This window comes from Austrofundulus limnaeus, unplaced genomic scaffold, assembly GCF_001266775.1.
Source record: "Austrofundulus limnaeus strain Quisiro unplaced genomic scaffold, Austrofundulus_limnaeus-1.0 Scaffold131, whole genome shotgun sequence".
NCBI lineage: Eukaryota > Metazoa > Chordata > Actinopteri > Cyprinodontiformes > Rivulidae > Austrofundulus > Austrofundulus limnaeus.
This window is the reverse complement of record NW_013952533.1, coordinates 97,109-114,687: the sequence shown is the minus strand read 5'-3', so window position 1 is coordinate 114,687 and position 17,579 is coordinate 97,109. Positions and strand designations below refer to the sequence as shown.

Sequence of the window (17,579 nt, the reverse complement as noted above, 5' to 3'; positions counted from 1 at the left end):
CTTTTTCCCTGTGCCATTCCACATTATTACAAATAACTTCATTTCTGGACATTTATGGTTTGATTTTGTTACCGACATCTGGTGAAAATTTCATGTCATTAGCACCTCTAGTAATATATTTACTGAGAAAAATGGTGACGTGTTCAATACTTATTTTACCCGCTGTAAATTGCTTGGTGATGAATAAATCGGTCTGTCAGATGCCGTCTTGGATATTAACTTTTGATTTGAGTCTGAGAGAAACTGGACTGATGCTGACAAACACAGAACCTGTTTTAAATGGGTGGTATTATGCAAAATCAACATACCATAGTTACTTGATTGTGTTATAGACTTTAACTATTTGCCTGGAAAATGCATAATTCTCCCCCTTTAAAAGGTGTAACAAGATTTAAAAAATCTGTTCAGTCAGTAAACATGATTGTCAGAAATATCTTGCGACAACAAATATCTAAACTGAAGATGCTTTGCAAYATCTGCAATTTATTTTATACTAACTGCATAAAATGTAAACTATCCATAATGTCGCTTTATCTTATCATATGTGCAGAAAGCCAATCACAGAAAACCAAGCATCACAAATCATGCTCTTGCCTGTTTAAATCCCAACTCTGCAGATTTATGACCTCAAACAGAGTCACTTCTGCAATATCTTTCTGCTGTCTTCATGAAATGGTTAAAATGTTTTAGGTAAGGTCCGAATGCACTTTTGTGGCTATTAAAACACTTAATCTTGAACAATTATTAAAGATGATATTAATAATGAACAGGACACATTTAGCTAAACTGGCAGGTTATTTTGCTCAACTCAGAAACAGTCAACTCTGTGTCGAAATGTGCACGTTTTCCTTGTGTTACTGTTTGAGCTTCACTGCAGAGACATAACCCCAGTCTGTCCTCTGGACAATCCACTATGTCCTCACGAGGCAAAGCCAGAAGGGTTCAGAGCGAGGTCTGCAGTTGTCCTAAACATCTACCTGCTCCACAGACAGGCCCGAACATCTGACCTCTTAAGAGAATGACAACAATTTGTTCCAGCTGTCTCTTAAAATGTCCTGAGGTTTGTTAGAGAGTTTTACTTTTGCATCAATAAACACGGTTTAAATAAATAAGATTCAGTGGAGCTGAGGTCTGTATTTGATGAAGGAAGTTCAGCTTCTCGTTGCCTTCCCTCGTGCAGTAAAGTGTAAGTAGTACACTATGACCGCAGCTCAGAGGGCTTATAGTGAAGCTTATGCTAAGTGAATAAGTTGGCAAGTGATCAGAGTAGTAAAACCACACTTACCCAGGTTCAGTTCCTTGTTTGTCCAGGTTTGAACCAATTTCAGTTTTCCTTTTTAAWAGGTCAAAAATATGGTATTAAAAGAGTTGGGATGTAGTTACGTGTCCAGAACTGTAGGAAAAGGATGGTCTTGTTTGCCTCGTGCTTCCTCAAACAGTACCAACCAACCCCTGTTATTTATTTTTTATTAATTATTAAATGAAGTACATCACAGAAATTACCGCTTTTAAAGCTTTATTTTAACAGCAGTCAGTTAAGTAGAGAGTAGTTTGTTCAATTCAAATAAAACTAACTGTCTATTTACATAATTTTACTGTTTTTGATGTGTTTTATTTTTGACTGGACATTTGAATAATTAGTTTCACGTTTAGAGGAATAAATTATTTGTGAAGATAAGAAGCGTTTTCGTGCCACTGAGTTAATTATGAAACTGGAGGTGGTTTGTGTAGCTCTTGGAAAAAAAAAACTGAGTTAACAGATTGCCTGATTTTGTCCAAATTTGACAAACTCCAAGAACAAACACCCTTGTAGATGCTAATCAATGCAGAACGACCATCTGTGGAGTTTCTGCTGGTGCTTTGAGAGACTCTGTCGTGAAAATCTGAACATGTTGGTGAGCTTTACAGGTGCTGAAAAGTACATTTTCTCACCGGTAATCTGAGCTATTTTYCCCTASTCTTTATGTTAAGCTAGGCTAACTTCATGCAGTCAGTAGATAAAGCCCTAAGATTTAATAAACTACAAATGTTATCCAGTAAAACAGTTGTTTTTGATCAAAGTAATTTGAATTAATCCAAGAAAAAAATATGTCAGAGATTACAGAAAAACAAGCTCTATATGTCTAGACTTGTTTTGCACTGTTCTCTGAAACTTTAAAATATGAATTGTTCCAAGCAATTAATAATGTATTTGTGCTGTAACCTGATAGAATTGTTGCAATGTAAAATTCAAAGATTTTTATTCATYATGACCTTAGAGTCACCTATAACATAACATAAAGGAACAAATTATGTCAACRCGCACGTCAGGTCTTTGAATCCATTCTGCTTCGATGATTCGCTCCATGGCAGAGTTTGTGGCAACACTTCCACTCAGCAATGCAATAAGCCCTTGTCTCCTCTGAATGCGACCCATAATTCATCACACTCAGGGCCAACGAGGCGTTAGCGGTTTATTTATGTGTATCTCCTTGCAGCAGCTGACTGCCACATCCACTGTGCTGTTGAGCAGCCTTATAAATGGATTGAGTGGATGTTGCCGGGGGGGAAGGTGTGAACTGTAATTTTAAGATTACGTGAGCGACTACTGAACTGACTGAAAACATCACAGAATTTTATCATCTGAGGTACATMTGTCACGTAACACAAATTGTACTAACTCTTATTTAAGTGAGCTAAACAGAAGAACTGTCATTTTTTGTGCTAAGTAAATGCAGTTGGAGATCAGTAGAATAAAAAAATGCTGTAAGCAGCCATCCTGTCTCTTTTCAAAAGCAACAAAATCTCTATTATCACCCAAATATCGGAATAAAAACAAGATATGTAAATAAAGACAGGCAAGGTATTTAGAATCCTTATTCTTTTAAATTACTTTTCAATAATTGTGCTAACTTACTTAACGTCGTTCTTTCACTGAATTTTTGATTTGTCTGCACCATTTTTAATGTAAAGAAAGGAAAAAAATACATTAAAAAAATCAACAAAGATCACCATTTTCTGTCAAGAAAGTAACACAAAGCTACCGTAGTAATGTCAGCCATTCTTCTAATGACTGAATAAGCTTGTGCAACAAAAAGGGAAGGACTTTTGCTAAGCTGGTTTGGATGATAAAAATCTGTGGACATCCAACTTTTTTATGAAAACTCTTATCTTCAATTCAGGCCTGTGAGAAACACAAATGAAAACCTGTGCGTTGGCTTGGGAAGACAGAAATAACCAAAAAAAAAAAAATAGACAGAGACAGGGACTGAGATGAAGATGCAGAATGAGATACAAACAGGCTCAACAGAATCTGTGAAGGACATCAAGCCTAAAAGTCAGAGTTGACCAAATTATTATCAGTCAGACTAAGAGGGGTCCATTTTTATATACAGTTGTTTAGAAGTGAAACAATCTAATGGTCATGTCATTAACAAGACTCCAAATCTTGGTTGCTGTGAACTTTGAGTTGTTTGGTTAAAAAGCAGAGCAGACGGCCAACATGAGTTTTTCTCACTGAATACTGAGCAGATTTCAAGACGCCGCTGTGTGAATATCTCACTGAAAGATCAGCAACAGTTGTGTTTATCCTTAAGGATCGTTGCTGATACACACAGAAAGTCAGCTTCTTAGTGACATCACTTTAAAACCTAGAACACATTTAAATATAAAAGGAAAACAAAGAAAATTGTTCATCTCTTGTCAACACTGCTGCTTGGCAAAAATATAAAAAAACCCTAAAACAACACTTCTAATAATGTCTTAARAGCACCTCTCTGGTTTGTATCCTTGAGGAATTATTTCCGGAAGAACTGCTTAATGAATACAGGCARCTCACGGCAAGGTGCGAACATGACCTGACTGTGTGCGTCAGTGTGTGTTGGTGTGTTTGACTGGCCCCACAGGTAAAGAAGTGATGACACCACTTTGGACTCTGCCAGCTGGCAAAGACAAATATCCTGTCCTGTAGTTCTAAAGTCTGCCCCCCACATACAGTAGATCTGATTTCCCATGATTCTTTTAGAGCAAAGAAGCGGTTCTCCCAGCAGAATTATAACAATAACTCTGCTGAACATCTACAATCATTCATTTTAGTCTGTGGCGCACCTAATTGACCCTTTTTTTCCTCCTTTTAAATATATTTACAAAAATACAAAAAATTCTGAACACAATTGTTAGGTTTCACTGAGGCAGATCCAGGACCACTCAGGAACACATATTTCAGTCAGTTTAAGGCACGTTTGCGTTGCCAATATTTACCTCTGTTTTAAAAAGGCCAGTGCACACTTTAATGGAAATCAACTCAGGCGTAACCTAACAGCTTCTGTGTTTTAATAAATGTCAGAGGAGACCCACACACACAGAAAAAACAGTTATTTTGTTGCGTGCACACTGGGACATCTAGGCATTTAATGATCTTTGGAGCATATTATTACATAATCAAACCCATGTTAGGAGAAATAACAGAATAGTTTTCTCGTGGGCTAACTTTCTAAGCCTAACCAGAGCATTTAATTAGTGGAGCTTTGCAAGTCTCTGAAAGCAGAACAAAGAGAAAATGTAACCAATAAWTCACATGTCAAAAGAAAATACAATGAATCTGTGCAGGGTTGTACCTTTTTCTTCAAACAGTTGTGCTTATTTTCCACATAGTCAAGTAATTTTACAATTTAATTTCATGACTAGGTTTTGGGTTGAGGGTTGGTATTTAAGACACGTTGTTCAAACAAGGTAGTAAAAAAACAGCTTATCAGGCAAAACAAAAGGAGTCCCCTGACCCTAACACTAGTGACTAGTGATTTCATCCATCAGAAAAGCAAGATTTAAAAGATAACAGTGTCATAGTTACAGTTCATAGTCTTTTGTTTTGTATTTTTCAGATTTTTATGTCTTCATGGAAAATAATTAAGCCTTTAGGTTATTTTAAATTGAAACCAAACACAAAAATGGCAAAACCAATTTGTATTAGAGATTATTGTTTTGTTAAACGTTTCTTGGCAATAAATCTTACATTGTTGGAAAGCATGTTATTTTCCCTTTTAAATGGTGCCACATTTGTAAGGAACATGTGTTTGTGGGATGAGCAGTAATGTTGCGCACATGAAAAATTTGCCAAATCTTCTCTACCAAACAGCTTATTTGGCTGTTGTTATTGACACTTGTTTTGATCTGCCAATCAGGTGTCCGATACAAGATTTATTGTTAAGAAGCTACTAAACAGTTTTTTTTTACTTTTTGTGCTAAGTATATACTGTATCTCACATGAGTTATAGCCTACATTTTAGAACAGATTTTGATCATAATTGTGTGCATTTCTTTTTTTGATGCAACATTTTTATACTCAGTGCTGGGATAAAAACACAAAATCTAAATTCCTCTTGTTGCACTTTTACTTGATGTAACACTTTTACTTTATAAACTGAGAAGAAATTTTATTTTATTTATAATTTGGGTGAGCTTACATTAGCCCACAAGCTAAAACCCTTTTTGGTTTACATTGCTATTTTACAGTCTTGAAATGCTGGTAGGTAGTTTTTTTTTCTCCCCGTCGCCAAGGAGGGGGACTTAGAAATGCTCCCTGTCTGTCTGTCCATCCGTCACAATTTCAGAAAGCTATAACTTTCACATAGAAAGGCTAAAATACACCAAACTTGGTACGAGTCATCGATGTTGCATGCCCGACCGTACCATGTGGTCATATGACATCATCAAGGCCCCAACTGTTAGCACAATTCCAGAGTGATATTGTCTAACTTTTTGTCAACTTTATGAGGTTTAAGGCAAATAAATTTCGATAGATATACAGTAGGCCATTCCAAATGTGGTTTAATTAGAACTGTACAAGCAGTCACATTTTCCCAACATCATAAAAAGACAAAGACAAGAAACATTATCCTGACTATACTTTACAATCTCAAATATCAACAATGACACTAAAAACACCTTTGAAATTTAGTAGCCCTCAGGCAGAGTGTCGGAGCGCAATTGACCTTTTTGCACGCGAAAATGTCAGTRAAGTCCTTTAAAGCTGGTAGGTTTTTGCTGCGCTGCACAAATATCAGTTTCAAAAATGTGATTTCAAATTGTAATTTGACTCACTTCTGCCATCCTGATAGATCTGCTTTGTTCAGCTCTTTTAACTTTCACTTACTTGTCACTTTTTATCCCTTTACTTTCCCGCTTTTCCCCACTTCCTGCCCTTCATTTCTCATTTTCTCTGTTAGAGTAAAGATGCCGGCATCAGGACTCTGGTCATGTTGGATGAGCAGGGAGGTAAGTTTAAAAACGGAAACAGTGCTGCTTTTTTTTCTGCTCGGCCTGCTCTTGAAACGCCAGCTGCGTACACATCCAGTATGACCCTGTAAAGTKCAACAATAATGACCTTTTTGGTCCTGGTGTTACTGTAACAGAAGAGTGCTACACAGTCACATCTTTAAAATGAACACTAGCTAGAATCTGTGCTAACATGGCTAATGAGATTATACTGGATGCTGCTGTGAAGCTAGTTCTCTGCTTTGGCTCATTCTGTACTTACGCTTATTTTTCAGATAAAAAGCTTGTTTTGAGTAAATATCACTGTTAAAATGCATATTTGCATTAAATGGATTTTAAGCTTTAGACCAGGTTTTTATAAAAATCTGATCCGCTGATGAGTTTCACCTTTATTTTAGGTCTGCAATTTTTAAAGACTCTTTCAGTCATAGATGGGAACAGTCACAGTGAAGCTGTTGTGTTTAAATTTTAAATAGCCTGATTATGAGTGTGCAGACATTTACCAATTACCAAATTAAAACCTGCTGTGACAGTTGTGCAGACTCCACAGGTATAAGTACATCAGTTGATTTAATAGATTGTTATCTAATTACTCATACCTCTGAAAATAACAAGATAAAAACACTTTTATTTGAAGAAAGTGTTTTGTTACCTGTGGGTTGTTGTACAGCTGCATATATCTATAGTTGATAGTTTTTCACAGGTACTTTCCAATCACAATGTAATGAGTAAATTTAATTACGTTTATTTGCGAGCTATCATAGTATTGTGTAAAAGTCTTGAGCCATTCTTCATTTTAGTATATTTTGCTTCTAGGGAGCCAGACTTTCTTGAAATTCTACAGAAACTTTCTTGGGATTAAATACTTTTTTGAAACAAATACAGTAACCCTATTAAATGTATCGCATTGCAGATTTCTTACATGCATGTAAGAAATTTGAAAAAAATATGTATTTTAGAAACTCATAGCTTATAAATGTGTAAAAATACAAATTAAAATACATTTTTTTGCTAAATAGTCTTCATTGCAAAGGTATATCCTTACCTAGAGTAAAGTACTGATGGGTTTTTTTTTTTTTGGTTAATAGTTGTCTAACAAATTAAAAAATTCATTCAACTTGACCAAAAATATGCAATAAAAATCAACTATTCATTTCTGAAAAAGGTCAGCCTTTTACCAATTAAATGACAAACAAAAATAAAGTTCAACCTAAGACTCAAGACTTTTGCACACTTTATTTAACAGAAACTCGGCTGCTTTCTTGGATGTTAAAGACATTTTTGTATTTATTGCATGTCTTTAATTTGTTGCAAAGAGCAAAAGAATCCCAATAGCTGAGGTCAACAATAACGCACTCAGGCAAAAGTGAACTGTGTTTAGGCTTCTCCAKGGGGCGTCTATGTTTGTAAGTGAAATATTTCACCCTTTCATTGTTTTAAAGGAACACAGTGAAAATTAAATCAAGGGCCAGAAGTAACGTTATGAGACAGGGCTGTTTTTTTTAATGATGTCTTTAATAAAGCTCATAATATATGTGACCCATGACATCGAAACGAGGATGAAATCTAAAAGTGATATGGAGAAATAGGTGAATATGGTGTTTTGATTAAAACACTTACAAAAATTGCATTTTGTCAAAATATAACAAATAAATGCCTTATCACGGTTTCATTTGAATGAACTGTGTGAAATACAATCATAAAAAAATTTAAAGCACTTTTTTTGCAGTAGCTACAAAAAAATTGATTTTGAGGAGAAAAAAAAAACGCCTTTAAATTTTGAGATTTTCCCCGTGAGCTAGCAATGTTTTTGTTTCTTTCCAGCTTGGAAATCTCAATATTCAAATACTATTTGATATTTCCTTTTCATAAAAAATTCCTCATTAAAATTACAAAAAATTAGGATTCAGACCCAATATTACTGTATTATTGTAACCGGCAAGACAAATTAAGGCATATCTCTGGTTCTGTTTATGATAGCTTTGACCAAATTTGACTTATTCCTCATTTCGATTTGATTGGTCACATATTTTAACCACTTACCTCAAATATGAAAATAGAAACATAGAATTAACAAATTGACTAAGGATTTGATCAGTTCTTATAAAAGGAGAGCGTCTGAACTTTTCACATTCATGAGCTTATTGTAAGAAAGACAGATCTGATAAGATTGTTAAATATAACTGTTATTTAGAAGAACCTACTAATGGAACCAGCACAAAAGACCTGTTTTATTTTGGAAATGATATGAGACAAGAGTTCAGGTTTGATCCAAGCCGCAGCTGAAACCCTCGGGAACCTTTTGATTGATGTATCTTTGCTGTCATCAGACCAACGTTTGGTGACTTTGATACAAATACCACATTTTACTGTTTGTATACAAAAACAAGCCTGTTGTGCTGTGGGTGTACGTGCTTCCAGGTATGTTTACTGTCTGTAGATGAGTTTGTAGTCGTGTGTGGAGGATCTGTTTGTGCGTGTTTAGCTGTGTGTGTGACATGGCAGCCTGTTTGGCCTGTCAAAGTAACAGACAGCCTCTTATTTCTTACCTCAGCGCTGCCGCTGTGCTGCTGTTATCACAGGACACCAATCAATTCACAGATTTAATTTCCTCTGCCTCCAAGCTAATGTCCTCTATACCTGATCCATATCCTCCTCTCACTTCACCTTCATTGTCTTTTCTCTATTTCATCCTGCTATTCTCTGCTTTGACTTTTTCTGATCTGCACTCTTTTCCAGTTTTTCTAATCTGAGGTAGCAGTAATGRTGTAGTTAAGCTGTTCTGAAGGGACTGATAGAGGCTCTGTCCTGTCGGCCAATTAATTTATTTCCTAAAAGAGAAAAACGATGCCAATGYTACAGTCTGCCAAGCTTCAGCTACAGTTTTGTTTAGCTGTAAACTGGGGTGTGACTTATTTGTCTGCCCTTTCCACGCACACATGACACACGCACACAGATTACACACAAGAGGAGATGTGTAACTTCCTCCAGTAACCTGTAGTGGAGGTGTCAYCAGCGCTAATGAGCTCCTGTGCTCGGCTGGTACATGTTGACCCGAATTAGACTGGCAGCTGATGGATTATAGCTCTGAATTTGTGAGCAACTTCCAACATTTTATTAAATAAGTCAGAACTCTTGGCAGCTTTTCTCTGACAACACAAACACATTTTACATTATTAACGGCTGCCTTCATATTCGATTTAGTTGGCAGCTCAGTACTGAAGCTTATTATGTTAATYATTATTTAATATCCAGCTATTGTCTCTCCAGACTCTTTGTTTTAATTAGTGTTTCACTGTGTGAGACTGAAAATTAGATTTGTTGTAAAACTCACTTTCTTGAGTGAGAACCGCATGAATATTGGCCAGTTTATGAGTTGAACACTTCATTTTTTCTCTATCTTTTTTAGAAACTTTTAACACTTTATAAGGTCTGGTGATGTGAAGTTTCAGTTAGCATTTTTAACATGAGAGCGAATGTGAAAGATGAACTAAATAGGAAAACAAAATACTGAAACMAACAGACAGTTAAAACTCTGTCAAACGGTTTCTCCACAGTATTATCATATTTTATTCAACTATTTCAGCATGTGTCCATGCATATTTATTAGTGTGGTGTGACTGAATTAAAGGAGGCCAGCTGCTGTAGTCCTCTAGTTGTTTATCCAGGAAAAATGACTCTGGTCACCTTTGGTAAGTAAAAAAAACTGTTTGTTTATCCAGCTGGGAAGCCTACAGGAAGTGACACAACATGTTTCAGAAGACTGAACTCTCCTTTTATTTTTCACAAATGTTTGAAACTCTGTCACAAATTTGGCAGTTTATTCCTTATTGATGGTATGATGACCCAAAGTTAGACTGARCAAACTGTTCCATTCAACAGCTGTTTGTTTTTTTTTATCCATTACTCTCATTACCGTGTTCAGGTCTCTGAAATCTTCAATCAGACAGGAGAAGGCAAATTGCTAGGTCACTGCTGACTGTCTGARGCTCAAGTAATAAGTAATGCATCTATTTTCAATGCTGCTCTCTCTTTTCATTTAGATAAGTTTCAGCAGTAAAACTCAWCCCACACATTCCTGCGTTTCCCTCGCTCTCGTCTGTCTGAGATCCAGTTCAGCAGCAGTGATGACGTTTAAGTGGCAAACTCTTTATCTACATATGCTTTTTCTAAATGAAGCACTCTGCTGTTGTCACTCAGAGAAAATACAAYATGTTCTTTGGGATGACAGTAGACTTTATGGAAAACTGTTGCAATAGATAGCAAGAAACAAAGTTGCATGGGAACGTTTTGGACTCATTCSCTGCATTAGCACCAAAAGGTGCTCTTAAATCTTGTCGCCTGCTTTGCCTTCTGCRTTTAGGAAACACGTGTAGCCTCTGGCAGCGTAGCGTAGAGCGCCAMCCCCCCCTGGACCCAAACCAGTCAACTGTATTTCACTGCTCTCATGCCTTTGTCCTCACCAGAACAACTTGATCGTGTGGAGGAGGGCATGAACAAGGTGAACGCAGACCTGAAGGAGGCCGAGAAAGATTTAAAAGATATAGGACAATGCTGTGGTCTGATATGCCCATGTGTTAAAAAGTAGGTACCAGCCAGGAGCCCCCCCCGTGCTCTTGCCTGTCCAGTGCTGGTGGTGGTGGTGATGTCTGATGTCTCTCTTGTCACAGTCTATGTCTTTTTTTTTTGTCTCTTTTCCTTTGTCTCCCCCCTTCTCCTTCCTTCCACCCGCGACCTTTTTCCTCCTYTCTTCTCTTCTCACGTGCTTTCGTTCTTTTGCTGGGATAAATGACAATGTGTTGCTAATCAGAACAACTGGAGCGCATCGAGGAGGGGATGGACCAAATCAATAAGGACATGATGGATGCAGAAAAGAATCTGAACAATCTAGGACAGTTCTGTGGTCTATGTACATGTCCCTGTAACAAGTAGGTGCCGCCTGTGTCGCCCGACTGCATGTGTTTTCAGTGCCTGCCTGCATTCGCCTCTATTCATCTGCCTGCTTCTGGTGTGTAGAGCATGGTGATCAGTGTTGTGAGCAGTCAGGCCTGAAGCCACAAGGACACTCCTCTCTGAACGGGCACGAGTGCAGCATGCACGAGCACGTGTGCATGATTGAATCGGGACTGTGTGCATGCATAAACAACATCATAAAGAGCATTTGAAACTGATCTCATGTTGCCTCCAAGGCTGCAGCGCCTTAAAAGCCCTTCATTCCACAACGGATGAGAGATTCTCCTCCAGCAGGTAGCAGCGAGAACCTTGGTCACGGTGCCCACCAACTAACTCCAGCACCCAATTCCATAACATGATGCTGCATCATGCTGTGTTAAAATATAACTAAATTATCCATCAACCAACTGACTCCTTGTCTGCTTAAATGACTTTTTCCATTATCTTGGAATTTTTGGGGTCAGTTTCTTGATTTTTTTTTAAATATCTCTTTTAACGGTTCAGTGTGTAGAATTTAGGTGGTTTTGGTGGCACAAATGAAATGCAGAATAATCCTCATGGCTTTTTCAGTTGCATAAAATCAGGTTGCAGATAAAAATCAGGGTTTTAAAACTGCCCAGTGCTGAATGATGGATGTCAGAAGAAAATGGTTTTGCTTCTGTGTGTGGAATCCAACAGCTGTAGGATGATCATCACAGCTAATCAAATTTAGCTAACACAAAAACGTTCATTTTACGCATTTTGAGCTAAAAGTTCAGTGCGGTGGCACCTGAGAGTCAGCCCTAACCAGAGAGTACTCAAACGTTGTACTCAAGTAAGAGTAGCAATACTTCATATTTTACTCGAGTAAAATAAAAAAGTACAGTGTGGTAATCAGAAGCGTTTTATTGTCATTCACACACAACATCAGATGCAGTGCAGAATGAAATGCAGTTTAGAACATCCGTCCGGAGAAACACACACATGACAAACATGGGGGAACGAATGTCCAGGGTCCTTCGCAACTTAGTGCGCTACCTTTGCAGTTTAGAATGCACACACAATAGGAAGGGTGAGTTAAAAAAAGAGCTTTGATCCTGTGTTTTATACAGAAAACACACAAACATATGCTCAAAAAAACTACTCTACAAAAGGTGCAGCCAGCGAAGGAGGGGAGGGGGGTGGGGGTCAAAACACATGGTATGGGGGAGGGATGCAGTGGAGCTGGTGACTTCCAGGGCAGACTTTGTGCCGGAACCAATCAGAGACCTCCAGAGTCCAAACCAGTTGTTATCAGTCAAAGCACAGGTCACTAGAGTTCAGTTCTTTGTTTCCACCCAACGCGGCCTTCAGACCGATCCAATGCACGGATGGAACAGGGGATGGGGTGGGGGGGGAGTCAAGGCTTTCTTCTACGTGTCATTCCAGGGAGGTTTTATCAGCTTGCGTCCGAGGTCACGGCAGCCGGGATCCAATAATAAACATAACTGTTTAGGGCAAGCAGTCTGTTTTCACTGCTTTAAGTCTTAACTGCGTCTCTGTGTTGCGAAAAATGCCAATATTCCAGATTCGTTTACCACCTCACCTCTCCCGTATGAAACTTCACCCAGGTGGACTCACTCCTCACGGGCACGCTGCTGAGCTGTGATCCTCGTCAGAACCACATCCAGTCTGTGACTTATATCCCCCAGCATTTGAGTCTGTGCATTTGCAGTATGGGAAATCCCATCCAATGTTCCTGACAGCTTTTCACAGGCCCGGACTGCTGTCAGGATCGTTTTCATTTTCCGATAAACCAGGACTCGTCCACAGCCGATCAGCAGGAATCCAATTATCATAAATCTGAATATAAACACATCTTCGACGTCTTCAATGGAAACGGGGGCCAGGCAGACTAGATTCCACCCCCAGGACCCAGAAACTCTGCCTGCAGCGACGGTTCCACTGGGACAGCTGTGCTCCCCTCGCTCCATTCTCAGAGTGGAAATAAATGGTGTCAATTGCATTCAGAGACCAGTTGACCACATCCATAGTTCTTTTGTCGTCGAATGATGGATAGAGGAAAGGTTTGATCCAGCAGCAAAGCAGGGAAAAAGGGAGGTTCGGGAGAGAGAGCAAAAAGCGTCCGACTCCTCGGAAGGCCAAGCAGGAAAAAAAAAAGCCACTCCTAAAAGTACATTTTCCCAAAAAGTTACTCAAGTAAATGTAACTAATTAAATGTAACTAGTTACTCCTCACCTCTGGCACATTTAGCAACTTGGCAAAATATATCATGGACCACTGGATGGATCCTGTTGAAACTCTCAGAAAGTAAACATTTACATTTACATGTTCCAATAACTCATGAAGTCTGGCTGTCGCAGCTAACTTGCATTAGCCAACACAAAACTGGCTATGACTAAATCAAGTTACAGATATATGCCTAAAACTTGATGAGGTAGTAGTTGAAAGTCATCCCAACACATACTCAGAGCATTAACTTGTGTTGTGGGATGTGTCACGAGATCTATTGCACATTACATTGTTTTAAGATTTGAGCAAAACAGCTAACGCTTCTCATCTTAAGAGGATCTTAATTTAAAACTCTGACATGAGATGCAGCAGGAGATACACATTCATTCAAGGAATGAATTATTTATTTTACAGCCAAAGTAGTATGGTATGAAGTCTTATCCTCCACCCAAATTTGCTTAAAACTTGGAAATTGTGCCACTAGATGTCACTAAATCCCACACACTGAAGCTTTAAAACTCCCAAGCTCCAACAAAGATGTCAGCTCCCGCTTTTACCGACTAACTTTGATACATGATCACATTTTGTAACCACAGGATGCCTCAGTTATCATAAATTATCATGCACGAGTTAGGCAAACTTTTGTTTTAACTTAACTTGACATTCTTAAAATCTGTGAAATTTGCCTTCTAAAAGCTGAGTTTGACACTTATTGTGAGTTCTGCCAAACTCTTGTGTGATTTGTTTTTGGGCTGTCCTCAGCAGTCAAAACTAYGGCTGCTGGGTCATGTCTGTGCATCACATACTCTTACTGGAAATATTCTTCTGCATCAGAGCTATAGAAAACACAAGTGAATGACAAAAAAAAAAAACTACAGTATAAGAAAAAAGTCAATTATTCAGGTTTTTTTATTTTTATTTTTATTTTATTTATTTATTTTTGTAATACGTTTACAACAGGCCATCATTTAGATTCTCCACTTAGGAATGAGTGAACTGGTGAATGCAGAAACTGCATACCTAGCATATTTTATTTAATGTTTCCTTGATGTAGAACTTAAAAATGGACAATCTGTGGTCAATCTGATCAATTACCAAATGGGTCATTAGGTAGAGTTTCTTTTGCTTTTATTTTATATGATCCAAACATTAATTTTTTATGTTAAGTATTTTAACAACAGGTCATCCTTTCCTCCAACAACTTATATCACAGTAATTCTTCTGTAAAAGTTGGTTTCGTTATTAGTAGTATTATTTTTAATAGCCACCACCTGATTCAAGATAAGGTACATCATGATGGTCCACCTTGGTCCTGCTTCCAGATGCTTCTGTTTTGGTTTAAGATCTTGTATATTCTATAGCTCTCTGGTCCCTTCTTTCATAATCCACCTGTTTTGTAATCCATGAAGTGGTTATGCCGTGTGTTTCCTTTAATTTAGACCCCCTATATGAGAGCCCTGGGTCAGATAGCTCATTGTTCTGTCCCAGCTGGAGCACCTGATAGGTGGGACCTACCTGCTCAAGACAACACTGAGAAATACAGGGGGAAACCTGCAGAATTCTGGATGATTGTGTTGCCCTTCACCTATCAGATACTTCATGGATACTCAAACACAAAGGGTTGCATTATTTTTTTTTTGTTATTTGTTTTTTTTTTTTTTTTTATGCACGTGTGTCCATGCAGATGAAATGAAGGGCTGAGATCACAGATAATCAAAATGATCATGTGTGTTTGTTTTTTCATTTGTTTGTTTCGCCACGATGGACCTAACGGCTCGGCTTTCTTTTGATAGAAACAGCATGTGTCTGATCCTGTTCCCTCTGTAAACTCCATGTTTCTGCATGTCCACCACATGTTCTATGTGTGTTTTGTGTGTCCTGTGTCCTTGTTGTGTTCCGCCTTTGTGAGTTTTAATTGGGTTTGAAGCTTAAGGAACACGTGAGCTTAGTGTTCAATTGATCTGCATGTTAGATCAATTATTCACCAACACACTGCAAATGCATGTATGTAAGAACCTCATGAGTGGTCATCATGTTGCTTTCAGTAGGATGGTTAGATTGTCTTTATTTGCATTCTGAACATATACAGTCATATGAAAAAGTTTGGGCACCCCTATTAATCTTAATCATTTTTATTTCTAAATATTTAGGTGTTTGCAACAGCTATTTCAGTTTGATATATCTAATAACTGATGGACACAGTAATATTTCAGTATTGAAATGAGGTTTATTGTACAAACAGAAAATGTGCAATATGCATTTAAACAAAATTTGACAGGTGCAAAAATTTGGGTACCCTTATCATTTTATTGATTTGAATACTCCTAACTACTTTTTACTGACTACTGAAGCACAAAATTGGTTTGGTAACCTCATTGGGCTTTGAACTTCATAGCCAGGTGTATCCAATCATGAGAAAGGGTATTTAAGGTGGCCAAATGCAAGTTGTTCGCATAATTGAATCTCCTCTGAAGAGTGGCATCATGGGCTCCTCAAAACAACTCTCAAATGATCTGAAAACAAAGATTGTTCAACATAGTTGTTCAAGGGAAGGATACAAAAAGTTGTCTCAGAGATTTAAGCTGTCAATTTCCACTGTGAGGAACATAGTAAGGAAATGGAAGACCACGGGGACAGTTCCTGTTAAGCCCAGAAGTGGCAGGCCAAGAAAAGTATCAGAAAGGCAGAGAAGAAGAATGGTAAGAACAGTCAAGGACAATCCACAGACCACCTCCAAAGACCCACAGCATCATCTTGCTGCAGATGGTGTCAATGTGCATCGATCAACAATTCAGCGCACTTTGCCCAAGGAGAAGCTGTATGGGAGAGTGATGTGAAAGAAGCCGTTTCTGCAAGCACACCACAGAGTCGCTTGAGGTATGYAAAAGCACATTTGGACAAGCCAGCTTCATTTTGGAAGAAGGTCCTGTGGACTGATGAAACAAAGATTGAGTTGTTTGGTCATTAAAAAAAGGCATTATGCATGGCAGCAAAAAAACACAGCATTCCAAGAAAARCACTTGCTACCCACTATAAAATTTGATGGAGGTTCCGTCATGATTTGGGGCTGTGTGGCCAATGCCGGCACCGGGAATCTTGTTAAAGTTGAGGGTCGCATGGATTCCACACAGTATCAGCAGATTCTTGAGAATAATGTTCAAGAATCAGTTACGAAGTTGAAATTACACCGGGGATGGATATTTCAGCAAGACAATGATCCAAAACACCACTCCAAATCTACTCAGGCATTCATGCAGAGGAACAATTACAATGTTCTGGAATGGCCATCCCAGTCCCCAGACCTGAATATTATTGAACCTCGGTGGGATGATTTGAAGCGGGCTGTCCATGCTCGGTGACCATCAAACTTAACTGAACTGGAATTGTTTTGTAAAGAGGAATGGTCAAAAATACCTTCATCCAGGATCCAGGAACTCATTAAAAGCTACAGGAAGCAACTATAGGCTGTTATTTTGCAAAAGGAGGATCCACTAAATATTAATGTCACTTTTCTATTGAGGTGCCCATACTTTTACACCTGTCAAATTTTGTTTAAATGCATATTGCACATTTTCTGTTAGTACAATAAACCTCATTTCAATACTGAAATACTACTGTGTCCATCAGTTAGATATATCAAATTTAAATAGCTGTTGCAAACACCTAAATATTTAGATATAAAAATGATTAAGATTACTAGGGGTGCCCAAACTTTTTCATATGACTGTGTTAATGTATATTTTGAAAGTGTTTTGTGCTTAAACAAAGACACACTCACTGACACCCAAACTTTTTTTTCATGAAAAGCTAACAAGAAACTAACAACTAAACATGTACGCAGCCACATTCTTTAACGTGTACATACACACACACACAATCCCACAATATGACATCTCTGTTGACCTTGACTGAAGTGTGTTTGTGGTAGGATTAAGGGTGGGGGCCAGGCCTGGGGAGGGAACCAGGATGGAGTGGTGAACAGCCAGCCAGGAGCTCGAGTTGTAGACGAACGTGAACAGATGGCCATCAGTGGGGGCTTCATTCGCAGGTAAGCAGTAACTCTGTGAACCTGCTTTGTTTCTGGGTGAATTTAGTTATGAATATTTAGGTACTGACACTAAACACACACACACACACACACACACACACACACACACACACAC

General features: G+C 38.2%; 1 protein-coding gene across 2 annotated transcripts in view; it reads left to right on the top strand.

Annotated features, from left to right (window-relative positions):
* The window catches only part of LOC106522521 (synaptosomal-associated protein 25-A), a gene marked incomplete in the record, with an annotated part of 42,245 nt that overhangs the window by 21,228 nt on the left and 3,438 nt on the right, over positions 1 to 17,579 (top strand). The window contains 3 exon segments of one of the 2 annotated variants that reach the window (XM_014015549.1): positions 6,204 to 6,252; positions 11,063 to 11,180; positions 17,345 to 17,464. In XM_014015549.1, coding sequence (XP_013871003.1) covers positions 6,204 to 6,252; positions 11,063 to 11,180; positions 17,345 to 17,464 — 287 coding nt within the window. 2 annotated transcript variants of the gene reach the window in all.